Genomic DNA, 27184 nt, shown 5'->3' with positions numbered 1-27184 from the left:
CACCAACACAGCTCACAGTCATGGGTGGAAGCAGAACTTTCCTGTGCTTGTTCATTCTCTGATGCTTACTGGCCAAGAGGCCAGCAGCCAACAGCCCGGCAGCCTCGGATTCTGACAGACACAGCAGCACCCCTACTGACTTCCCCTGGGGGAAGACTTCAGTGTTTGATTACTCATCCCCTGAATATGCCCCATCTGGGAGAGCAGTATCTGAGAAGACATCAGAGGACATGTCTCACAGCTCCCTGGGGAGGCCCAGGGTGGGGCATTGTGTCCCGTATCAGTAGGACGTGAGGTCTGGAGCTCTGAAATAAACCTTGTGACATCCAAAGCTCCAAAAGCTAAGAGCTAACAGTTACACACAACTACATGAAGAATACTTGCAACTGCACTCTGGCTCAAGACGGAGAAGCAGAGAGATGTGCAGGAGAGGTAGCAGCCCTGTGCTCAGGGCAACCCTGCCACGCCGCTGGTAAACAAGGAGCATGGCCCAGTGCTGAGGCACCCGAGCCACACAGACAGACATAAAGCACCTTCAACAAGATAGCCCAGCTGAGGGTATGTCCCCAAGAGGAATTTCTTCCAGAAATCAGGTCTAGGAAAAGCCTTATCCTTACCGAAGAGTCAGTGTGTTTTCTACTTTTAAACACTTTGTCTCCCCTCTGCTTGGTTGCAGAGCCCAGGGAGAGTCCAATTTTAGAAGAAGCCAGCTATGCCCTTGGGCATCCACATGCTCCTCTGATGTCTCCCTCCTTCTCCTTTTCCATTCCTAACTGCCAACTCCATCAATCACTGATTGCCGGCAACCAAGATGCTCGGATACTCTGAAACAGGTGGGTGAGAAAATAAACCAAGAGACCGGGAGACCACTGGGGAGTCAACCCAAAGGAATAAGGGGCACCTAGGTCAAGTGGGAAGCTTGGACTTCCACCCAACCTTGAAGTGACAAGGTGATGCACACTAATCAATTGATGAAAATGCCATGGCGAGAGATGTTAGAACAACCTGACAAAGATTTTAAAGCAGCCAGATAAAAAAGCTTCAGCAAGCAATTACAAACACACGTGCAAACAAATGAAAAAATGGAAAGCCTAAGACAAGTAAAAGAAGACATAAAAAGGAAATCAAATGGAAAGTTTAACTCTGAGAAATATAGCAGCCAAAATAAAAAGCTCAGTGAATGGGCTCAACAGTGGAATGGAGGAAGAAGAGCAAAGACTAAGTGAACAGGAAGACAGAATTAGCAGGGCATGGTGATGCACATCCATAGTGCACTCTACTCAGGAGGCTGAGGCAGGAGGATTGCTTGAGCCCAGGAGTTTGAGGCTGCAGTGAGCCATTATCCTGCACTCCAGTCCAGGTGATACAGTGAGACCCCCAACTCAAAAAAAAAAAAAAAAGATAATTACCAGGAACAAAGAACAGCATTATAAAATGAGAAAACAGTCAACCTACCATTAAGACATAGCAATCCTAAACATGCATTCACCAAACCAAAAATAAATAAATAATCCAAATAACAGAGAAAACACATTGAAGGGAAGAAAAAGAAAGAAAAATCCCAGGAACCTATGATATTATAACAAAAGAGTTAAGATTCCTATTAATGAACTTACACAGAGAGGAGAGCCAGGCACAGAGGCTCACGCCTATAATCCCAGCACTTTGGGAGGCCAAGGTGAGTGGACTGCCTGAGCCCATGGGTTCAAGACCAGCCTAGGCAACTTGGCGAGCCCTCATCTCTACAATAAATCAAGAAATTAGCTGGACATGGTGGCAGCTACTTGGAAGGCTGAGGCGGAAGGATCGCCTGAGCCCAGCAGGTCAAGGCTGTGGTGGCCTTGCAACCGCACTCCAGCCTGGACAACAGAGTAAAACTCCAACTCAAAAATAAAATAATAATAATAATAAAGAGAGGAGAAAGAGGTATGATGAAAAAGGTACTCTAAGAAGCAATGGTTCAAAAGCTCCCAAAGATGGCAAGACATATAAATCTATAGACCCAAAAAAGTAAGCAAACTCCTAAATAAGATGAACCCAGAAAAATCACACTAATGTAACCAAGCATCTCAGCCTTAAAGCAAAGTCTACAGTTTTTTGCCCTCTCTCTTAATCTTAAGCCTTAGAACATGTTTTAGAAATTTCTTTTCACCATGCACACTGATCTGACCTTATGCTTACTGAGGAATCCCAGGGGCTACCCTTAAGCCTGACTGGTAGACCCTCCTGCTTGGGGAAGTCAAGTTGACCCATAGCCTGACTATAGCTGAAATAACACCAGCCAGACCTCAAGGTAGATCTCCACCCAAAATGAGCCATCAGGACACAGCCTGTGCCACATCTGCCTACCAGATTCCTTTTTTTTTTTGAGTTGGAGTCTCACTCTGTTACCCAGACTGGAGTGCAGTGGCCGCTCTCGGTCACCATAGCCTCGACTTGCTGGGCTCCGGCGATCCTTCTGCCTCAGCTTTCCAAGTAGCTGGAACTACAGGCACACACTACCAAGCCTGGCTAATTTTTGATTTATTGTAGAGATGGGATCTCACCAAGTTGCCCAGGCGGGTCTCGAACTCGCAGGCTCAGGCAATTCACTCACCTCAGCCTCCCAAAGGCGCGGGATTACAGGCTGAGCCACCGAGCCCGGCTCAGATTCCCTTTTTAAACTCTTGCATACAGCCTAATACTCTGATATGGTTCTCTAAGGCATTTCCCCATCTGCTGGCTTTTGGAACAAGGTCACTTTTCCTTCTGCCTTCTCTTGTTTCTTGAGATTGACTTTGGACAAAAAGTAGCCGACCGTTAGTTACACTAAAACACAATAATTAAACTGCTGAAAACAAAAGACAAAGAAAACATCCCCAAAGCAACTAGAGAAAAACTACAGCTTAACTACAGTGGAAGAATCGTTCAAAAAATAGCAAAAATCTCCTCAGATACCATGGAGGCCAGCTCAGAGTGCAAACTACTTTTCAAATGATGAAATTAAAGAACCATTAACCCAGCATCCTACATCCAGCAAAAATGTCCTTCAGGAATGAAGACAAAATCACAACATTCTCAGAGGAATGAGAAACTAAGAGAATTTGTCTCCTGACAACCCACGCTAAGCAAAGGCTAAAGGAAATTCTCTAAACAGAATAGAAGCGCCACAAGGAGGAGCCCTTGAGCACCAGAAGGGAAAGCATGACAAGCATGAGTGCTGGAAAACACAACAGACCTCTTCACCACATAACCATCCAAAGATTCCAAAGGGGTCAACCAGAAATTATAATATTGTCAGATGCAGTTATAAACTTAAGCAAAGAAAATATTAAAGGCAAGAATATAAACAGCCTTTGGGAGGCTGAGGTGAGTGGACTGCCTGAGCCCGTGGGTTCGAGACCCGCCTGGGCAGTGAGACCTCATCTCTACAATAAATCAAAAAATCAGCCAGGCGTGGTAGCGCATGCCTGTAATTCCAGCTACTCGGAGGGCTGAGGCGGAAGGATCACCGGAGCCCAGTAGGTGAGGCTGCGGTAGTTGGTAGCGCCACTGCACTCCAGTCTCAGCTACCGAGTGAGACTCCAACTCAAAAAAAAGAATATGAACAGGAAAACAGAAAAGAGAGGTAAGGTTTCTACGTGCCACTGAAACGGAAATGACAACACCAGGAAAGCTATGTTAAGTTTACATGATATACAGGTTGAATATTCCTTATTCAAAATGCTTGACAGGACTGAGCGCAATCGTTCACTCCTGTAATCCCAGCACTTTGGGAGGCCGAGGCAGAAGGGTTGCTTGAGCCCAGGAATTCCAGACCAGCCTGGGCAACATAGCAAGATCACATCTTTACAAAAAATTAGCCAGGCATGGTGGCACATGCTTCTAGCCCCAGCTGCTCGGAAAGTTGAGACAGAAAGATTGCCTGAGTCCAGGAGGTTGAAGCAGCAGTGAGCCATGATCGTGTCATTACACTCCAGCCTGAGTGACAGAGATTCCAACTCAAAAACAAACAAACAAAATGCTTGATGGGTTCTCCAAAGGTAGAATCTGAAAAAAAAAATGCTTAGGAAAAGTGTTTTGAAATGTCACACTTTATCCGATTTAGCAATATTTACATATACATAATAAAGTATCTTGAAAATGGTACCCAACTCTAAACACAAAATTTATTTATGTCTCGTATACAACTTACACTTATATTCTAAAGGTAACTTTAAACAATATTCTTAATAGTTTTGTACATGAAGCAAAGTTGTGTTAAATACTTGTGTTAAGTAGTTTTGTACATGAAGCAAAGTTGTGTTAAATACTTGTGGCATCATCTCAGTGCTCAGAGAGTTTTGAATTGGGGATATTTCGAATTTTCAGATTAGGGATGGCCTACCTATACACTAGGGAAGTCACTTAAAAAGCTATACAAAAAGATATACTTAGCCAGGTGTGGTGGCTCACACCTGTAATCCCAGAAATTTGGGAGGTGGATGCCAGAAGACTGTGTGAGCCAGGGGGTCAAGACCAGACTGGGCAAGTTGGTGAGACCCCGTCTCTACAATAAATCAAAATACTGGCTGGGTGTAGTGGCATGCACCTGCAGTTCCAGCTTCTTGGAAGGCTAAGGTGGAAGGATTGCCTGAGTCTAGCAGGTCAAGGCTGTGGTAGCCATAAGTGTGCCAATGCACTCCAGCCTGGGTTATGAAGTGAGACTCTGACTCAGAAATTTTTTTTAAAGATACACTCAAAAGCACTACAGAAAACACAAAATAGGATGCTAGAAATGATCAAGTGAACCATAGGGAGGGAGAAAAATCCAAGCAAAGAAATGAAAAACATAACAGACAACACAAAATGACAGTTTCAAGCCCTAATTTATCAATAATGACATTAAGTATAAACAGTCCACACACATCAGTTAAACGACATTGAGAAAGCAGACTAGAAAACATGCTGTCCATAAAAAAATGACCTCAAAGAGGCAGACAGAAAGTAAAAGTGGCTGGGTGCAATGGCTCATGCCTGTAATCCCAGCACTTTGGGAGGCTGAGGTGGGAGGATTGCTTAAGCCCAGGAGTTCAAGACAAGTTAGGCAACATAGCAAGACCCATCTCTATTTTTTTTTTAAATGAAAACAGAAATTTAAAAATAAAAGTATAGAAAAAGAAATAGCATGTAAATATCACTGAGAAGAAATTAGAAGGGGCTACATTAATATCAAATGAAGCAAACTTCAGAGCAAAGATAAGTATAAGGTATAGCCGGCAGGGGGTGGCTCATGCCTGTAATCTCAGCACTTTGGGAGGCCAAGGAAGGAGGATCACTTGAGTCCAGGAATTTGAAAGCAGCCTGAACAACACAGTGAGACCCCAGTTCTACCAAAAAAAAAATCAAAAAAATTAGCTGGGCATGGTAGTACACACCTATAGTGCTGGCTACTCAGAAGGCTGAGGCAGGAGGATTGCTTGAGCCCAGGAGTTTGAGGCTGTAGTGAGCCATGATCATTCCACTGCACTCCAGCCAGGTAATACAGTGAGACCACAGCTAAAAAAAAAAAAAAAAAAAAAAAAAGATAATTACCAGGAACAGAGAACAGCATTATAAAATAAGAAAATGGCCAGCCCACCATTAAGACATAGCAATCCAAAACATGCATTCCCCAAACAAAAATAAAATAAAAAAATAAAATTAATAGAACAGAAAGAAGGAAAAAACATTCATACTTTCTAATCAAAATTTATAGAATACTCCAACCAACAACAGCAGAATACATAATCTCTCCAAGTATTCACACAACAAATACTAAATTAGAACATATCCTGAGGTATAATATAAACCTTAACAAATTTTAAAGAACTGAAATCATACAGAATGTGCACTCCAAAGCAATGGAAATAAATAAGAATCAACAGCAGGACAATTACAGAAAAATCTACAAACTCTTAGAAACTAAACAGCATACACCTAAATCAAAGAGGATATCTCAGGGGAAATTTAAAAACATAACAAACTGAATGACAATGCAAATAAAACGTATCAAAATGTGTCAGAAAAATCTAACACAGTAATGAAAGAAATTTACTGCACTAAATGGGTACATTAGAAAAGTAGAAACTTTCAAATTGACAATATAAGCTCCTACCACAACAACCTTAAAAAAAAAAGTCCAAAAGTAAGCAGAAGGGAAGAAACAATTAAGGTAACAGCACAAACAATGAAACCAAAAATGGAAAAGCAGTGAAAAAAAAAAAGTATCAAGCCTGTAATCCCAGCACTTTGGAAGGCCAAGGTAAGGGAATTGCCCTAGCCCACGGGCTAGAGAACAGCCTGGGCAACTTGACAGAACTCATCTCAACAATAAATCAAAAAATTAGCCAGGCGTGGTAGCGCACACCTATAGTTCTGGCTACTTAGAAGGTAGAGTCGGAAGGAACTCCAGAGCCCAGCAGCTGGGGTGGCCATGAGCATGTCACTGCACTTCAGCCTAGGCAACAGAATGTGACTCCAACTTAAAAAAAAGTGAAATCAACAGCTGGTTTCTTTGAAAAGATCAATCATTTAACACATCACTAAGGAACACTAACAGAAGAAAAGAGAACAGACATAAATTACCAATATCAGGAATGAAGCAGGCTCTAAAGACATCAAAAAGATAATTGGGAATTACTGGGAACAACTCCACACATATAAATTTGACAACTTAGGCTAAATGGGCAAACTATCACAACTTACCAAATATAAAACAGATCATTTGAATAGTCCTACAACTATTAAGAAAATTTGATTAATAATTTTAAGAATTCCAAAAAGAAATTACCATACTCAAATGGCTTCACTGCAAAATTCTACCAAAAATTAAAAAAGAACACAGACTCTAAACAACCACTTCTAGAAAACAGAAGAGGAAGTACATCCCAATCTATTTTAAGAAGCCAATATTAGCATGATATTGAAACCAGGTCAAGACAGTACAAACTACAGAATATCCCTCATAAAGAACAAAAAAATCTCAGTAAAACATTAGTAAATAGATTTGAGCAATACATAAAAAGAATTATACAACATCACCAAGAAAGTGTTTATTCCAGGGATACAAAGCTAATTCATCAGCCAAAAATCAGTGTTACTTACCAAATTAACAGGCTAAAGAACAAAAACTGCATAATGAACAATCGATTTAGAAAAGCATTTGTCGAAATTCAATACTCATTCATGATAAAAGCGCTCAGGAAACAGGACATGGGAACTTCTTCACCCTGATATACAGTATTTACAAAAACCTGCGCTAAAACCTATGCTAACAGTGATATCAGAAAAGGTCTTCTTAGACCTACTTTACATAGCAGAGAGAATCTTTAAAAATGAAGCTCTTTTGGTTGGACAAAAAGAAAAGCTGTGATCTATCTGCCAAAACCTCCAAAAGCACCCCCTGATGAAGAGTGCACTCTAAACTCCTGTTTGGGACCTATATGCTGCAGTGTTAGGGGAAAGTTTCTGGAGGTCTCTTGGAAATGCAGCAAAAGATGTGAAGAACTGATGGATGAACAGAGGGAGGGAGAAGTGGAGAGAGCTGTGATCGAGCACATGGAATAAGACAGCGGGATAGTCTAGATAACGAGTGTGTGGGTGCTGGCTGCAAAATTCTTTCAACTTTTCTGGGCATGTTTTAATTTTTTCATAATAAAATGTTGAAAAAGTAAATCAGTGAAGCTTTACTGCCAGGTAAATAGTCGGCTCTGAGAAAGCTCTGTGCCTATGAGTAAATAGAGCTTCCAAAGGAAGCCTTTTCACTAAGGCTGTGTCAATGAGCCAGGTTTTAATCTGGGTAGTGAGGTACAATTGAAGGTTATATACACACCCTTAACTTGGAGTGACTCAATGCTGAGGGGAGGGTGAACAAGGGGAAAGCAAACAGTCCAATGTCTGAAACCAGAGCAAGCACCAGGCGCAGTGTAATCCCAGCCCTTTGGGAGGCAGAGGCAACAGAACTGCCTGAGCCCAGGGGTTCGAGACCAGCCTGGGCAACTAGGTGAGACCTCATCTCTACAATAAATCAAAAAATTATCTGGGCGTGGTGGCACATGCCTTTAGTTCCACCTACTTGGAAGGCTGAGACGGATGGATCACCTGAGTCCAGCAGATAGAGGCTGCAGTGGCCGTGAGTGTGCCACTGCACTCCAGCCTGGGCAACAGAGTGAGACTGACTCAAGAAAAAAAAAAATCAGAGCAATCACATCTGTTTATCAAACATTCACTATGTACCAGGTACTGAATCAGGAGCTTCACATGTATTGTGTCGTTTCATCTTCACAACAACACTCTAGATGAGCACTTTTACTAATTACTCCATTTTACAAATGAGGGGCCCAAGGTTGACAGGTAAGTGATCTGCATGGAGTTAGAGACAGAGCCAGAATTGAAACCTAAAAAGGCTGAGAAGCTTCTCTCCCAGCAGACGAGACAATGGTCAAGACAGATCCTCAAACAGAAGCAAAATAATACCAGACAGAGACCTGAATATAACCAAAACCTGAGTGTCCAAAGGGGTAAATGTGCAGGTAAACATAAAAGACTTGTTTTTTGTGTGTTTGTTTTTGAATTGGAGTCTCACTCTGTCGCCCAGGCTGGAGTGCAGTGGCAAGCGCATGGCCACCATAGCCTCGACCTGCTGGGCTAAGGTGATCCTTCCACTTCAGTCTTCCAAGCAACTGGAACTACAGGTATTCGGCAACACACCCGGCCAAATTTTTCTTTATTGCAGAGACGAGATCTCGCCAAGTTGCCCACACTGGTCTCGAATCCTTGGCTCAGGCAATCCTCTCATATCTGCCTCCCTAAGTGCTGTGATTACAGGTATGAGCCATCGTGCCCGGCTGTTTTTCTCTTTTTAATTTTGAGGGGAGAAAATGTAATTGTTTAAAACAAAAACAAAACAGTGTACTTTGAGGTTTATAATATGCTTCACTTTTTCAGCATAAATGACCAAGAACAGGCCGGATTACAGCAGGAAGCTGGGTTGAGACATTTCACTTTGGCTCAAGTGGTATGGAATCGTTAAAGATGGACAAGTTAAATACACATCCTGAGATGGAAGATTTAAACCATAAAATAGAGGTTGTCAGACTGAACCTTTATTCAAGACCCAATTATATAATACCTACAAGAAATCCACTTTACATATGGACACAAGTTGAAAGTAAAAAAGTAGAAAAAAAGCCAAACTGGCTGGGCTCCACTGGCCGGGCTCAGTGACTCAGCCTGTAATACCAGCACTTTGGGAGGCCGAAGTGAGTAGACTGCCTGAGCTTGCGGGTTCAAGACCCACCGGGGCAACTTGGTGAGACCTCATCTCTATAATAAATCAAAAATTAGCTGGGCGTGGTAGCGCACGCCTGTTGTTCCAGCTACTTGAAAGATTGGTGGAGGGATCGCCGGAGCCCAGCAGGTTGAGGCTGCGGTGGCCAGGAGCATGCCACTGCACTCCAGTATGGGCGACAGAGCGAGACTCCAACTCAAACAAAAAAAAAAAAAGAAAAAAGAAAAACAAAGTAGACACAGCATGCAAATACTAACTCAAAAGAAAGGGAGAGTAGTCAGACAGAGCTGACATCAGAACAGAGGATATCAGAGTTGGGGGGGTGGTCAAACTCATCAAATGACATAAAAATACTAAAAGTGCATGCATCTGATAATAGAGTCTTAAAATACACAAAGCAAAAAACTGCAGAACTGAAAGAAAAAACCCACAATTAACACAAGAGCTGTCCATAATCCTAGGAAGAGGAGCTCCACAGCTGACTGCTCTTCACACACCCCTGTCATACTCTAGGGAAAGAAAGGTGGCTAGGTCTGATCTCCCTGGAGTGTGGAGGCAGGATTCTTTGTAAATAGCCTACTAGTATTTGCTTGGAGTGCAATCGCTATCTATAAAAATTTTTAACAACATGTAGCTTGCTTAGGATTGCTTTTGGTAAACATCCCTAAAATCCATTTATGGAATACAGCTCCCTGGAAAGGTTCCATAAGGTCTAAAACAATCTGGCTATAAAATGGAAACACTGGACATCCTAAATGCTCCTTGCTGTGCAAGATGACTACACACCTCACTGAGAGGCCCATCTCTAGCTGGGCTAGAGAGAGGTGTCCAACTCAAAAAGGACAAACCTGGGAAGCCACACAGACAGTCCCACATGTGTCCTGGCTTTGCCTATGCATACAAGTAAGGATATTACTTCTATCCTTAAAATTACTAAGTGACTAGGGACTGGGTAAGATCTCTAAGATTCACGTCAGTCTAACATCATAATCCAATGTGGTATGTTATCTCAACTCCTGTCTTAATAGTGAATGGAACAAGTAGGCAGAAAATCATTTCAAGTCAAGAATACCTCAACATTATCAACTAATTTGATCTCATTATGCTTTATAGAGCAACAAAATACACATTTTTTCAAGTGCACATTGAAACACTCAATAGAATAGATTATATCCTGAGACATTAGACAAGTCTCAAGAGTTTAAAATACTAAAATCACAGAATATGCTGACTATAACTAAATTAAATTAGAAATTTTTAATAGGAGGCATTTGAAAATCCCCAAGTATATAGAAATGAAGTAACACATTCAAATAATAAATAGGTCAAAGAAGAAATTACAAGGAAAATTAAAAAGTATCTTCAACTGAATGAAGATAAAAATGAATAAACATTTCAAAATTTGTGAGATGCAGTTAAATAATGCTCGGAGAGAAATGTATAGCTCTGAACACATATAATTAGAAAAAAATAAACACATCCAAAAAAATAAATGACCTAAGCTTCTACCTTAAGGAACTAGAAGAGACAGAAGAGCAGACGGGACCCAAAGCAAGCAGAAAAAAAAAAAAACAATAAAGATAAAAGCAGAAATCCATGAAAAAGAACATTTTTAAAAATTAAAAAAAAATTTTTTAAATCAATGAAATCAACAACCGGTTCTCTGAAAAAAGTCAATCAAATTGATAACTTTCTAGTAAGGCTGATCAAAATAAAAGAGGGAAAATACAAGACCCGTTCCCGTAAATTTCTGAAAAACATAACACTTGCTGCTGTCACTTCCTACATGCAAGATAGCAGCATAAGCACTCTGCCTGACCTTCTCCACTGATCCCACAACAACCTATGAGGCAGGCACTATTATTAACCTTTGATACAATTTTTTTTTTCTTTAGAGATAGGCTTTTGCTCTGTCACCCAGGCTGGTGTGCAGTAGTGCAATCACAGTTCACTGCAAAATTAAGATTCCTGTGCTCAAGAAATCCTCCCACCTCATCCTTTCAAGTAGTGCACTACAGGTGCACACCATCATGCCCGGCTAATTTTTTTAATTTTTTTGTAGAGACAGGGTTTTGCTATCTGGTCCAGGCTGGTCTCAAACTCATGGCCTCAAGCGATCTTTCCATCTCGGCCTCCCAAAATACTGGGATTACAGGAATGAGCCACCATACCCAGTCTCATAAATTATTCCTATATATACACATTTATATATATGTCCACACATCAAAAAAATGTCTGAATGTACACACCAAAGTGATCACAGCAGTTAACTCTCAGGAGAAAACTGCAATTGGGGTAGACAGGTGGAATTTCTGCATTATACTATATAAATTTTTGCAGGAAAATATTCATTATATTAAAAATACTAACTTGCACAAAATAAAATAAGCAAAGAATAAAAATATGAGTTTTGCTTGCTTAGATAAAAGGAATAAGTGATTATAAAAGTCCATGTATGACTACAATTCAAAAAGTTTTTTTAAAAAACCCCAAACAACCCAACTCAAAAATAGGCAAAGGACTTGAACAGACATTTTTCCAGATAACATATACAAATGGCTCATAAGCACATACAAAGATGTTAAACATCACTAATCATTAGGAAAACGCAAATCAAAACATGAGATGCTATACTGACTCATACCCATTAGGATGGCTATCACCAAAAAGAAAAAGGGAAATAAAGAAGTATTGGTGAGGAATCTTTGTGCATTGCCGGAGAGATGTAAAACAGTGATGCTACTGTGGAAAATACTACAACAGTTCTTCAAAAAGTTAAACATAGAGCCAGATGCAGAGGCTTACACCTGTAATCCCAGCGACTTGGAGGCCAAGGCAAGAGAATTACATGAGGTTAGGAGTTTGAGAACATCCTAGGCAATATACTGAGACCCTGTCTTGATAAAAATTTTTTTTAAATAGCCAGGTGTGACGGTGCACACCTGTAGTCCATCCAAGCCAATCAAGAGGCTAAGGGGGAGGATTGCTTGAGACCAGGAGTCTGAGGCTGCAGTAAGTTACGATTGCACCACTGCAATCCAGCCCGGGCAACAGAGTGAGATTCCGTCTCTAAAAGAAGTAATTTTTTAAAATTTGAAGCTAAACATAGAATAACCACGATATCCACCAATTCCACTTCTCCATTGTCTCCAAAGAATTAAAGGCAGGGACTCAAAACAGACACTTGTAAACTAATATCCATGGCAGAATTATTTACAATAGCCAAAATGTGGAAGCAACCCAAATGCCATTGAAAAATGGATAAACAAAAGGTGGTGGATATACAAATATGCACAATGGACTATCATTTAGCCTTTAAAAGAAAGGAAATTCTGACACATCATGAATCTGAAGACATAAGTAAGCCTGTCACAAAAGATGATTCCCCTCATGAGATACCTTGAGATAAATTTATAGAGATAAAAGTAGAATGGCAGTTGCCGCAGTTGGGGGAAGGGAGTTAGTGTTTAATGGGTATAGAGTTTCAGTTGGAGAAAATGAAAAGTTCCAGACACAGATGGTGGTGACGGTTGGGCAAAAATCTGAATAAATTTCCTGCCATGGAACTGTACACTTAAAAGTGGTTAAACTGGTAAGTTTCATAATATAGTATTTTATCACAATATAAAAAATTTTAAAGTAAATTTTTAAAAATTCCATGACCAGGCTGGGAGCAGGGGCTCAAGCCTGCAATCCCAGCATTTTGGGAGGTGAGGGCATTGCCTGAACCCACAGGTTCAAGAACAGCCTGGGTAACTTGGTGAGACCTCATCTCCACAATAGATCAAAAAACTAGCCAGGTGTGGTAGTGCACACCTGTAGTTCCAGCTACTTGAAAGGCTGAGGTGGAAGGATCGCCTGAGCCCAGCAGGTAGACGCTGGGGTAGCCATGAGTGTGCTACTTCACTCCAACCTGGGGGACGGAGTGGACTCCAACTCAAAAAAACAAAATACAGCCGGGCTCAGTGGCTCAGCCTATAATCCCACACCTTGGGAGGCCAAGGTGAGCGGATTGCCTGAGCCCGTGGGTTCGAGACCCGCCTGGGCAACTTGGCGAGACCTCATCTCTACAATAAATCAAAAAATTAGCCGGGCATGGTAGCACACACCTGTAGTTCCAGCTACTTGGAAGGCTGAGGCGGAAGGATCACTGGAGCCCAGCAGGTCAAGGCTGCAGTGGCCAGGAACGTGCCACTGCACTCCAGTATGGGCAACAGAGTGAGACTCCAAATCAAAAAAAATTAAAAATAAAATACAATTAAATTAAATTAAAATAAAATTCCACGACCAAAAAATAGCCTATATAAGGTATTTAGGAAAGAAGTGTTAGTTCACGCTCCAGAACACTAAAGACAAAAGATTACCTGGCTGCTTGCCCCACACCCAGCTCTCCAGAATTGATTTGGCCCTGTACACAGGTAAGGGAGTTTCTTCTTCATCCTTTTTCTCTTTGTCATTCAGATCTTCTTTCTTTGTTCCACTTTGTTCCACACCATCATCTGGAGAATTTAAAAATTTTTAATCTGTAATTGCTTTTCAAGATGCAACAGCCACTTGTCAGTTTCTTTGCAAATGAAATGGCAAGGTACACATTCATCATTAACTGAATGTTTGATGATTTTAAAAGCATAATACATACAAAATAATTGTAACAGATTCAGTTTTATTTATTAATGAACAGTCCTTTTAATAAGGAAACCAATATATCACTCAAATTTCTTAAAGCATGTGTCTTCCCAAATTATATTCCATCAATTTTCTATTAGATTTAACAACTGAGAAACTTAGTCTTTGAGAGTTTCCAACTTAAGTTTCACACTAGTTGCTTTTAGCTGTGAATCCCAATTGCTTGTGTGTCCATGGGAGAGGGGAAGGCTTGAAGCAGGAGTGTCATTCAAAAGTCACTGTTTAACGCTATACACTGCCCTACTCCACTGCCAACTGGGATCCAGGGTCACACCAGTGATAGTGAAATTTAGAAGCACTGGGACACAAAGGAAAAGGTAAAAAAATGACTAGGCCACTGGCGATTTACAGGTCCAGTCAAGAACAACTGTCATAAAACTCCTTACACAGCCAGTGAAGAGGAGAGAGTGCTAACCCTGACCTTGAAGGATAAACACACCCTATCATAGAAGGCTTTTGCTAAGTGATTGTCTAAATGACATAATTAGAAATGTACATGTCTAAATATGTGAAAGAGATCATATCCTATTCAGATTACAAACAATAAGGAGTATCCAACAATTTCTTTAAAAAGCTGTTCCTGTATTCACAACACTTGTGACACCAAAGGTATGGATTTTCACACCTAGCAATTCTCTATGACATCAACTTACTGCATTTCGCAAACTGCATTTTTTACAAATCGAAGGCCTGTGGCAACCTTGCATCAAGCAAGTCTACTAATGCCATTTATCTAACAGGAGGTGCTTGCTTTGTGTCCATGTCCCATTTTGATAATTCTCACAATTTTCAAACATTTTTGCTATTATTATATCTGTACGGTAACCTGTGATCAGTGATCTTTGATGTCACTATTATAATTGCTTTGGGGCACCACAGACCACACCTGTAGAAGACAGTGAACTTAACCAATAAATGTTGTGTGTGTTCTGACTGATTCACCAACCAGCCATCTCCCTCTCCTCCAGCCTCCCTATTCCCTGAGACACCATATTGAGATTAAGACAATTAATAATCCCAAAGTGGCCTCGAAATGTTCAAGTGAAAGAAAGAGTCACACATCTCTCAGTTTAAGTCAAAACCTAGAAATGATTAAACTTAGTGAGGAAGGCATGTCAAAAGCCAATACAGGGGCCAGTGCAGTGGCTCACAACTTTGTGAGGCCGATGCAGAAGGATCACTTGAGCCCAGGAGTTCAAGACCAGCGTAGGAAACATAGTGAGACCTCATCATTACAGAAATAAAAAAATTAGCCAGATGTGTTAGCACACACCTGTAGTCCCAACTACTAGGGAGGCTAAGGTATGATCTGATGACCTGAGCCTAGTAGTTTGAGGCTGCAGTGAGCTGAGATCACGCCACTGAACTCCAGCCTGGGCAACAAAGACCCCCAACTTCAGGAAAAAGAAAAAATGCCAAACAGGCTGAAAACTAGGCCTCTTGAGCCAAGTTAGTCAAGTTGTGAATACAAAAAAAAAAGTTTCAAAAGGAAATTAAAGGAGCTATTCCAGTTAGTAAATGAATGATAAGAAAATGAAAGAGACTTACTGCTGATATGGAGAAAGTCTGAGTACTCTGGATAGATCAAACAGCCACAACAAAGTCAAAACCTAATCCAGAGCAAGCACTCTTCAATTCTATGAAGGCTGAGAGAGGTATGGAAGCTGCAGACGAAAAGCTAGAAGCTAACAGAGATTGGTTCACGAGGCTGAAGGAAAGAAGCCACCTCCATAACATAAAAGTGCAGGTGAAGCAGCTAATGCTGCTGGTAGAAGCTGCAGCAAGTGATGCAAAAGATCTAGCTAAGATCACTGATGAAGGTGGCTACACCAAACAACAGATATTCAAGGCAGACAACAGCCTTCTACTGGAAGAAGATGCCATTCAGGACTTTCACAGCTAGTGAGGAGAAGTCAATGCCTGGCTTGAAAGCTTCAAAGGACAGGTTGACTCTCTTGTTAGGGGTTACTGCAACTGTTGACATCAAGTTGAAGTCAATGCTCATTTACCATTTTGAAAATTCTAGGGAGCTTAAGAATGATGCTATGTTGTCTTGCTCTAGAAATGGAAGAACAAAGTATGGGACAAGCACATCTATTTACAGCATGGCTTACTGAATATTTTAAGCCCACTCTTGAGACCTACTGCACAGAAAAAAATATTCCTTTCAAAACACTACTGCTCATTAGTAATGTACCTACCTGGTCAGTCACCCAAGAGCTCTGATAGAAATGCACAAGGAGATTAAAGTTGTTTTCACGCCTGACAGCAAAACATCCATTATGCAGCCCAAGGATCAAGTAGTGATTTCAACTTTCAAGTCTTATTATTTAAGAAATACCTCTTGAGAAGTTGGGAAGATGGCGGCCAAACCAGTCGGACTATGCAAGTCCCAGTGTGAGAGAGTATATGGGAAATTTTGTGTACATGCTGGTGAGTGAGTGGGCATATGAGTGGCTGACTGAGTGAGGGCTAGGGAGCTAGCAGGCGGGGCTCTCCTGGTGCAGTGGGTGGTGCTACAGCTGCCTGGTTTGGACTCTAGCGATTCCCAGGAAGCAGAAGCCAAGCACCATTTTTAGTTAAATAAACAAAACCCATCATGGGAAGAAAACGTTGGGAGAGACTGACTAAGTGGGGGCTCGTGAGCAAGTGGTCAGGGTCCTGGTGCAACAGTTGGTGCTACAGCTTCTCTGCTTGGTCCCTGACTCTTCCCAGGTCGCAGAAGCAGAGTGCCATTTTTTTTTTAACAGACAAAAGTTTTCCTGTGAAGAAGCAGCAGGGAGAGACTACCGCCCCAGGCTCTGCCTCACCCTGCAGTGGGAGAGACTGCCAGCTCCAGGCTTTGCCTCACCACTTCAGTGCCTGGCCAGGCATTGGCAGCAGGGGCTGCAGAGGGAGTCCAGAGACACAGTCCCACTGCAACGGACAAGAGAGGCACCCCAACACCATTTTGAAGGCAGGGCAGGAAAGTGCCCCAACTCACTCAACACAGAGCAACAGACCTGATCTCTGTGACTGGCAGATCAACTGCTCAGGGGTTGACCGTGACCCAGAGGGAATACCCTGAAAGCACAAACTTTGGAGGGGCCTGAAGAGTGCTGAGTCATAGGTGCCCCACCCCCTACCCTGATTCAGCCACGGGACAAAGAGAGTGGCCAGAAAAGGATGAGGAAGAACTCCAAAGAGATCAGTGGTGAGTCTGGGACTGACCCAAACCCCCTCCTCCCCAGCAATCCTCTGAAAGTCAGACCCACACAGTTGGGCCACAACTAAGAGGGACAAACCCAGGTGAAACCTGGACGTCAATCACAATAAAACTCCATTCCAGGAAAGGTCTGGCTGGAGCAACCCACCACCCAGCCCCCTATTCCCCTATCCCCAACCCCCCACCCCTCCACTCCCACCCGAACCGCCCCCCTCACAAGAACATACCTGGGGAAGAGATAATCCCACACCTCCCCATCTGAGGAGATCTCCCTGACCATACAAGAGTGGGAAGGAGGACAGCAGCCCCACCGACCCCCTCTGCCCCTCCTCCTTCCCTGCTCCAGACATTAGGGAGAGACAAAAAGACATGAAAGTTCTGCAGGAGAGAGCAGATGAGAGAAACAATTACAGAGCCTGCCACAAGAGGGTAGGTTTTTTGTTTTAGTTTTTGTTTTAACTTTAAATTTTTTTTTTAATTTTGCAAAATTTTTTGCCTGTTCATTTGTTAGTTCAACTCTTTTTTAATTATTTTTCCTTTGCGCATGAAGGTGTACATGAGGGTTTGATCTGCATCCCCTCAATTTTTTGTCTTTTTTTTCGTTTCTTTTTGTGTTTCTTCTTTTGTTTGTTGTTTTCTGTTTCTGTGTGTATGTGAATGATTGAGTCTTCATCTTTCATTTTGCTGTTGTTGGTTTATTTTTGCTCTTTTGCTCTTCGGGGGTTTTTTTTATTTATATTTTTTATAGTTTAAGGTGCATGTCAATATATATGTGAGGGTTCAATCTGAATTCCTTTTTTTTTTCTGGTCTTTCTGTTTTTCTTCTCCATTCACTTTTTGTGAGGTGTGTGTATGCGTGTGTGTTCAATATTTTTTGTTGCTGTTGCTTGTTTTGTTTCACTTTGTGGCAATTCCAGTTTGTTTTGGGGTGTTGCGTAAGTGTGTGTGTGTGTGTGTGTGTGTGTGTGTGTGTGTGTGTGTGTGTTCAACTGTTTTTTGTGGCGGTTTCTGCTTTGCATCATCATATAGAGTGATGGTAGGAACTGGGTCTTAGGGAACGAATACCACAATCAGTGAACATTGTAATTTGCAAGTCGTTTCTGAATCCCAGCACCTCCACCTTATTTGACTTTCAAAAACTACAAGAGCTGGGCTTGGTGGCTCAGCCTGTAGTCCCACACCTTTGGGAGGCTGAGATGAGTGGATTGCCTGAGCTCACAGGTTCGAGACCTGCCTGGGCAGCGAGACCTCATCTCTACAGTAAATCAAAAAATCAGTCGGACGTGGTAGTGCATGCCTGTAATTCCAGTTACTTGGAAGGCTGAGGCAGAAGGATCGCCGGAGCCCAGCAGGTCGAGGTTGCGGTGGCCGGGAGCGGCCACTGCACTCCAGTCTGGGCGACAGAGTGAGACTCCAACTCAAAAAAAAAAAAAAAAACTACAAGAGACAGCAAAGCTCCCCATCCACAGTCCTGTTTCAAAATAGAACAAATCCAGAGTACAGATCAGGGGAGAAGAGAGGGCTGAGCAAACATCAGAAGGGAAAGTCTCTCCCACTGACACTGAATAACAGAACTAAAGAGAAAAACAAGAGATTTGTGACAAATGAGGAAAAGCCAAAGGAAGACCACAGGCCATTTCAAATGTAACAAAGAGAAAACTCCTGAAATAACAGACCTTGGAGCCCAAACAATAGAAGTCACCAATGACTGGCCCCAAAATACTACAGGAATTAGGAAATGGATGGAAAGAGTGAATAAGATCCAAGAAAGACAATATGCAACACTGAAGGAACTTGTAACAGAGATTTTGGCAATAAAAAATTTCATCCAAAGATAAATAATAAGATGACAAGCATGGAAAGCAGAATTAATCTAGTTGAAGAGAGAATCTCAGAACTTGAAAATCAGAACATGGAATTAACCCGATCTGTAAAAAACACAGAAAGAAGACTCAGAAATAAAGAACAAGAGGTCGAACCTATGCATGACTGGAATCCCAGAGGAAGAAAGGGAAATGGAGAACAACTTTGAGCAGTATTCCAGGAGGTAATCCAAGAAAATTTTCCCCATCTCACCAGAGATGTGACCAGCCAAGCACAAGAGATATAGAGAACCCCCACAAGACATCAAATGAGAAGACCAACCTCTGGACACATAGAAATTCACCTACACAAAGTAAGCACAAAAGAAAAAATCCTAAAGGCAGCAAGAGAGAAAGGTCAGACTATTTACCAGGGAAACCAATCAGAACAGCAACAGACCTATCTGCAGAAACACTACAAGCAAGAAGGGATTGGTGTCCAATATTCAAAGTCCTCAAAGATAAACAATTTCAACCAAGAATTTCCTACCCAGCCAAGCTCAGCTTTATCAGTGATGGAGAATTAAAATCCTTCCCAGACATCCAATCCCTAAAAGATTATGCAGCTTCCAGACCAGCTCTACAAGAGACACTTAAAAAGGTATTAAGCACAGAAGAAAGAAAAAAAAAAGAATGGTCACACACTTCCCAAGAAAACAGCAGAACACAGAATCAACAGCGATACAGTGCAACAAGAAACTTGAAAACACACACATACATCAACCCCAGTGCCAAAAGAAAACAAGCAAACAGAAAAAACTTTGTAAGAACCTCATGACAGGGATAAACAATCACATTTCAATAATCAGCCTGAATGTGAATGGACTAAATACACCACTGAAAAGACAAAGAATAGCACACTGGATAAGAAACCACAACCAAATTATTTGCTGCATCTAGGACACTCATTTCACCACAAAGGATGCACACAGACTCAAAGTTAAAGGATGGAAAACAAGTTTCTAGGCAAATGGATTACAAAAGAAGCTAGGAGTCGCAATCTTAATATCAGACAAAACCACCTTTAAGCTATCAAAAATTTAAAAAGATACAAAAAGACACTATACATACTTATATAATGATAAAAGGTTTAATCCATCAATAAGAAATATCCATCCTAACCATATATGCACCCAACACAGCAGCACCAGCATTTATAAAGCAACTATTAAGTAAACTAAAAAAAAATATTGACTCTAACACTATCATAGCAGGGGACTTGAATACCCACTAACAGCCCTAGATAGAACATCAAGGCAAAAAATCAACAAGGAGATCCAGAACCTAAACTTGACACTCGACCAAATGGACTAACAGATACCTACAGATTATTCCACCCAACAACCACAGAATATACATTCTACCCACCACCACATGGAATGTCCTCCAAGATCGATCACACCCTTGGCCATAAATCAAGCATAAACAAATTCCATAAGTTTGAATTCCTGCCATGCACATTCTCAGATCACAAGGGAAAAAAAATAAATATCAACACCAACAACATTTCCCCAAAGCTCACAAAGACATAGACACTAAACAGCATGATGCTGAACAACTATTGGGTCAACACTAATATCAAAGCAGAAATTAAAGGATTCCTGGGAAAAAAATGAAAATGAAGAAACATCTTACCAAAACCTCGGGGATGCAATGAAAACAGTTCTAAGAGGGGAATTTATATTTCAACTAACACACATCAAGAAAACGGAAAGATCACAAGTTGAGAGCCTAACAAATCACCTAAGGGAGCTGGAAAGAGAAGACCACCAAAACTCCAACTTTAGCAGAAGAATCCAAATCACCAAAATAAGAGTCCAAATACAGGACACAGAAGACAAAAACATCACAGACAACATCTACAAAACAAAAAGTTGGTTTTTTCAAAGAATTAACAAGACTGATGAACCCCTAGCCACAATGACCATGGAAAAGAGAGAAAAAGCACAAATAAACACAACCAGAAATACAAAAGATCAAATCACAACTGACCCTGAAGAAATACAAAAGATGATCAGAGATTACTATGTACAACCTATATGGAAACAAACTTGATAACCTAAATGAAATGGAGGACTTTCTGACATCATACAACCTCCCCAGGTTGAAACAAGAAGACACTGAGACACTAAATAGACCAATAACAACCCAGGAAATTGTCTCTGTCATATGAAAACTACCTACAAAAAAAAAGCCCTGGACTCGATGGCTTTTCAGCAGAATTCTACAAAACGTACAGAAGAACTGAAAGTATTCCAGGCAATTGAGAAAGACAGAATTCTCCCCAAATCGTTCTTCAAAGCTAACATCACACTGATACCCAATCCGGGTAAAGATCCAACAAAAAAAGAGAACTACATGCCAGTATCCCTTATGAACATAGATGCAAAAATCTTCAACAAGATTCTAGCAAATCAGATTCAAAAACACATCTCAAAATCATCCACCATGACCAAGTAGGATACAGGGCTGACTCAACATTCTCAGGACCATAAATGTATCAACAGATGTAAAAACAAGAACCACATGATTATCTCATTAGATGCAGAAAAAGCATTTGATAAAATCCAGCATCTTCTTGATAAAAACCCTCAAACACCTAGGTATAGAAGGAGCATACCTCAAAATAGTAAGTGTCATCTACAATAAACCCACAGCTAACATACTGATAAATGGACAAAAACTGGAAACATTTCCCCTGAAAACTGGAAAAAGACAAGGCTGTCCACTCTCATCCCTCTTGCTCAACATTGTGTTGGAAGTCCCAGCTAGGGCATTTAGACAAAAAAAGGAAATCAGGGGTATCCAAATAGGAAAAGAGAAAGTCAAGTTATCCCTCTTTGCTGATGATATGATCCTATACCTTGAAAAGTCAAGAGAATCTGTCAAAAACCTGCTTGCACTGATAAAGGACTTTGGCAAAATCTCAGGGTACAAAATAAATGTGCAAAAAGCTTTTGCATTCCTATACACCAAAAACAAGCAGGCAGAGACCCAAATAAAAAGCACAATCCCGTTCACAACAGCCACACACACAAAAAAAATGAAATACTTCAGCATCTTCCTAACCAGAGAAGTGACAGACCTTTACAATGAGAACTACAAAACACTACTCAAAGAAATCCAATAAGATGCAAATAAATGGAAAAATATTCTATGCTCATGAATAGGAAGAATCAACATTGTTAAGACGCCCATCCTACCAAAGGCAATCTACAGATTCAACGCAATACCCATTAAGTTACCAACATCATTCTTCTCAGACCTAGAAATGACAATACAGCAATTCATATGGAAACATAAACGACCACGGATAGCCAAAACAATCCTTAGCAAAAGAAACAAAGCAGGAGGTATCACACTTCCAGACTTCAAACTTTACTATAAGGCTACAGTAATCAAAACAGCCTGGTATTGGTACAATAGGCATATAGACCAATGGAACGGGATAGAAATTCCAAAAGCCAAGTCTCAATTTCTCAACCAACTCATCTTTGACAAAGCCCTAACAACAACCACTGGAGAGAAGAGGACCTATTCAGTAAATGGTGCTGGGAAAACTGGCTGATCACATGTAGAATATTGAAACAGGACCCCTATCTATCACCATACACAAAAATTAATGCTAAATAGATCAAAGACCTAAACGTAAAACCTCAAACTGTAAGAATCTTAGAAAACGCAGTAGACACCCTTATGGAAATTGGCACTGGCAACCAATTCCTGGTCAGAATCCTAAGAACCCATACCATAGGAAATAAGATAGACAAGTGGGACCTCATCAAACTGATGAGCTTCTTCTGCAAAGCAAAAGAAACCATCAAGAGAGCAGGGAGACAGCCCACAGAATGGGAAAAAATATTTGCCAACTGTGTATCTGACAAAGGTCTAACATCTAGGACCTACAAGGAACTCAAACATGCCGGAAGGAATAAAACAAACAGCCCCATTAAAAAGTGGGCAAAAGACATAAATAGAGACTTCCCAAAAGCAGATATACAGGCAGCCAACAGACACATGAAAAAGTGCTCAGCCTCACTTATCATCAGAGAAATGCAAATCAAAATTACATTGAGATACCACCTAAACCCAGTAAGAATGGCCATAGTTAATAAAACAAACAACAGATGCTGGTGAGGATGCGGAGAAAAAGGAATGCTTCTATACTGCTGGTAGGAATGCAAACTAGTGCAACCTCTTTGGAAGACAGGGTAGCGATTTCTGAAAGAACTAGAAATTGACCTTCCATATAACCCAGCAATTCCCCTATTGGGAATATACCCGGAGGAACTCAAGTCATTCTACCAAAAAGATACCTGTACAGGTATGTTTGTTGCAGCTCTATTCACAACAGCAAAAACATGGAATCAACCATGCTGCCCATCGAAGCTGTACTTGATTAAAAAAATGTGGTACATATACACAATGGAATATTATACAGCCATAAAGAAGGACAAACATATGGACTTCACAGCTACTTGGACAGATTTAGAGTCGATCATACTTAGTGATCTATCACAGAAACAAAGATCAGAGTACTATATGTTCTCACTCATAAGCAGACCTTGAATAATACTATCATAATACTATAAGAAATAGATTGGTAGTAGTGGAAAACTGCCAGGGGATAGGGGGTAGGATTGGCAGTTGTAGGAAATTGCTAGGGGAGGGAGGGGCACACCTCATCAACAAGGGTGCCTGCATAATCAACGTTTGTATACCTAATCCTGAATTATAGCCCACATCTTTAAAATTAAAATTAAAAAAAAAAAAAGAAATACATTTCATACAGCTATAACTGCCATACATAGTGATTCCTCTGATGCATCTGGGCAGAGTAAATTGAAAACCTTGTAGAAAGTCATCATTCTACATGCCACTAAGAACATTCATGATTCACGGGAGGACGTCAAAATAACATTAACAAGAGTCTGGAAACAGTTGGTCCCAACCCTCAAGGATGACATTGAAGGGCTCAAGCCTTCAGTGGGGGAAGTCACTGCAGATGTGGTGAAAGCAGCCAAAGAACTAGAATTAGAAGTGGAGCCTAAAGATGTGAATTAACCTCTGCAATTTCATGAGAAAACTTGAACAGATAGGGAATTGTTTCTTATGGATAAGCAAAGAATGTGGTTTCTTGAGTTGGAATCTACTCTTGGTGAAGATGCTGTAAATATTGTTGAAATGACCACAAAAATTTAGGATACTGCATAAACTTCTCTGGTAAAGCAGCAGCAGAGTTTGAGAAAGCTGACTCCAGTTTTCAAAAAAGTTCTACTATGAGTAAAATGCTATTAAACAGCAACACATGGTGCAGAGAAGTCTCTCATGAAAGAAAGAGCCGGCCTGACTCGGTGGCTCAGCCCGTAATCCCAACACTTTTGGAGGCTGCAGCAAGTGGATTGCCTGAGCCCACGGGTTCAAGACCAGCCTGGGCAACTTGGTGAAACCTCGTCTCTACAGTAAATCAAAAAAATTAGCTGAATGAGGTAGCATACGCCTGTAGTTCCAGCTGCTTGGAAGGCTGAGGTAGAAGGATTGCCGGAGCATAGCAGGTCGACACTGGGATGGCCATGAGTGTGCCACTGCTCTCTAGCCTGGGCAACAGAGAGAGACTCCAACTCAAAAAAAAAAAAAAGAAAAGAAGAGTCAAGTGATATGGTAAACTTCACTGTCATCTTATTTTAAGAAACTGCCACGGCCACTCCAACCTTCTGCAACCACCACCCTAATCAGTCAGCAGCCATCCACACCGAGGCAAGACCCTTTACCAGCAAAAAGAATACAACTTGCAGAAGGCTTAGATGATCATTAGCATTTAGCAATACAGTTTTTTTTTTTAAGTTGGAGTCTCACTCTTCACCCAGGCTAGAGTGCAGTGGCACACTCATGGCCACCACAACCTTGCCCTGCTGGGCTTAGGCAATCCTTCCACCTCAGCCTTCCAAGTAGTTGCAACTACAGATGTGTGCCACCACATCTGGCTAATTTTTTGAATTATTGTAGAGACAAAGTCTCACCAGAGGCTGGTCTCAAACCCCTGGCCTCAGGCAATCCTCTCGCCTCCACCTCCCAAAGTGCTGAGATTATAGGCATGAGCCACCACGCCCAGTCGATAAAGTATTTTTTAACTAAGATATGTACATTGTTTTTTATTGTATACTTAACAGACCACAGTATAGGCAAACATAACTTTAATATGCACTAGGAAACAAAAAAAATTTTGTGACTCACTTTACTATGATATCCATTTGTTGCAGCAGTCTGGACTCCAATTCACAGTATCTTCAAGGTACACCTACAGTTAAGTCCCCAGGTTACCTACACTTCGGTCAGACTTGGCTACAAATGGGAGGCTCCCACAAACCCCTCTTCAGGTTCCAAATTTGCTATAATGGCTTACAGCTTATTATAAAGGCTATTACAGAGGATACAAATGAATAATCAGATGAGGAGGTACACAGTATGAGGTTTGGAAAGGTCCCAAGTGCAGGAGTTTCTGTCCCCGTGAAGTTGGAGTGCACCACCTTCCTGGCATATACACTCATTAACCAACCTGGAAGCTCCCCAAACCCCTCATTTAGGGTTACTAAGGAGGCTTCATGATACAGGCATGGTTAATTAAATTGCTAATCACTAACCACTGGTGATTAGCTCCGTCTCCAGCCCCAATCCCCTTCCTGGAGGCCTAGGAGTTCCAACCCTCTAATCATGCCTTGGTCTATTCTGGTGAGCAGCCCCCATCCTAAAGCCATCTAGGCACTCTAGTCCTCTCTTCAGCATACCAAGGACACTCATTACTCCAGAGATTCCAAGAACTATAGAATCTCTTGTGCTAGGAAGGGGATTAAAATAAAATACTATGACAAAAGATGCTTCTATCATCCCATCACTCAGGAAATTATGAGGATTTCAGGAACCCTGTGTCAGGTACTAGGAAAAGAGACTAAGTATATATTATGTCATAATATTTAAAACCAACAAGAGACAAACATATGTTCATGGAACCTGTATTCTGACAGAAAAACAAGCATCCAATAGAAAACCAGGCAAATCACTAGAGTGGAACCCCAAAGGGTTAATGCTATGAAGACATACTCAAACTCATACTTAGAAAAATATAAACAAAATCAGTGAAATATTACCTTACACTCACGAAACTGGCAAATATTAGAAAGTTAGAGTATAAACTCCAAAGTAGAATTTTTTTTCACTGTTACATCTGGCTTTGTTAACTTATATATCCCAAGTACCTAGAACAAAATGGGCCAGGTAATGGCACTCAGTGATGTGCTCAATAATTAAATAATGCCAGATATCAGTAGACATCTGGGGCTAAGCCAAGGACAGTGGCTCATGCCTGTAATCCCAGCACTTTGGGAGGCCAAAGCAGGAGGATCTCTGGAGTCTAGGAGTTTAACACCAGTGTGGGCAATATATCGAGACTCCTGTCTCTTCACAAAAAAAAAAAAATTAGCTGGGTGTGGTGGTGTGTGCCTATAAACCCAGTTACTTGGAAGGCTGAGGCAGGAGGATCACTTGAACCCAGGAGTTCGAGGGCACCGTAAGCTTTGATCTTACCACTGCACTCCAGTCTGGGTGACAGAATGAGAACCTGACTCAAAAAAAAAAAATGAGGCACACACCGTCAGGCACAGCTGCAAGAGGACAGACCACAGCCAGATCAGACTGAGTTACAGGGAAGGTCACCCAGCCTCCTCCAGGGTCTGCCCCCGCAGAGCTCATGCCCAGATCCAGAAGGCATTTGTGCAGGCCAGTCCATGACTAGGAAGATGTGGCAGCCCAACTGACCACGCATGCAACTTAAAAACATGGTGCAAAGGGAACAGACTCAGGATAAAGAACTACACATTCAATTTACATCCATTAAAAACACATATACAGCCGGGCTTGGTGGCTCAGCCTGTAATCCTGCGCCTTGGGAGGCTGAGGTGAGTAAATTGCCTGAGCACGTGGGTTCGAGACCAGCCTGGGCAACTTGGCGAGACCTCATCTCTACAATAAATCAAAAAATTAGCCGGGTGTGGTAGGGTCCACCTGTAGTTCCAGTTACTTGGACGACTGAGGTGGAAGGATCGCTGGAGCCCAGCAGGTCGAGGCTGCGGTGGCCAGGAGTGGCCA

General features: G+C 41.4%; 1 protein-coding gene across 1 annotated transcript in view; it reads right to left on the bottom strand.

Annotated features, from left to right (window-relative positions):
• The window catches only part of LOC103274643 (E3 ubiquitin-protein ligase HERC2), a 223538-nt gene that overhangs the window by 168133 nt on the left and 28221 nt on the right, over positions 1–27184 (bottom strand). The window contains exon 4 of the mRNA XM_008072077.2: positions 13654–13788. Within this exon, the coding sequence (XP_008070268.1) occupies positions 13654–13788 (135 nt within the window). The remainder of the gene's footprint in view (positions 1–13653; positions 13789–27184) is intronic.

Source organism: Carlito syrichta, unplaced genomic scaffold, assembly GCF_000164805.1.
Source record: "Carlito syrichta isolate Samal-C Ts95f unplaced genomic scaffold, Tarsius_syrichta-2.0.1 Scaffold314839, whole genome shotgun sequence".
Taxonomy (NCBI): domain Eukaryota; kingdom Metazoa; phylum Chordata; class Mammalia; order Primates; family Tarsiidae; genus Carlito; species Carlito syrichta.
Note: the sequence above shows the minus strand (reverse complement) of the source record. Positions and strands in the feature narration are given on the sequence as shown.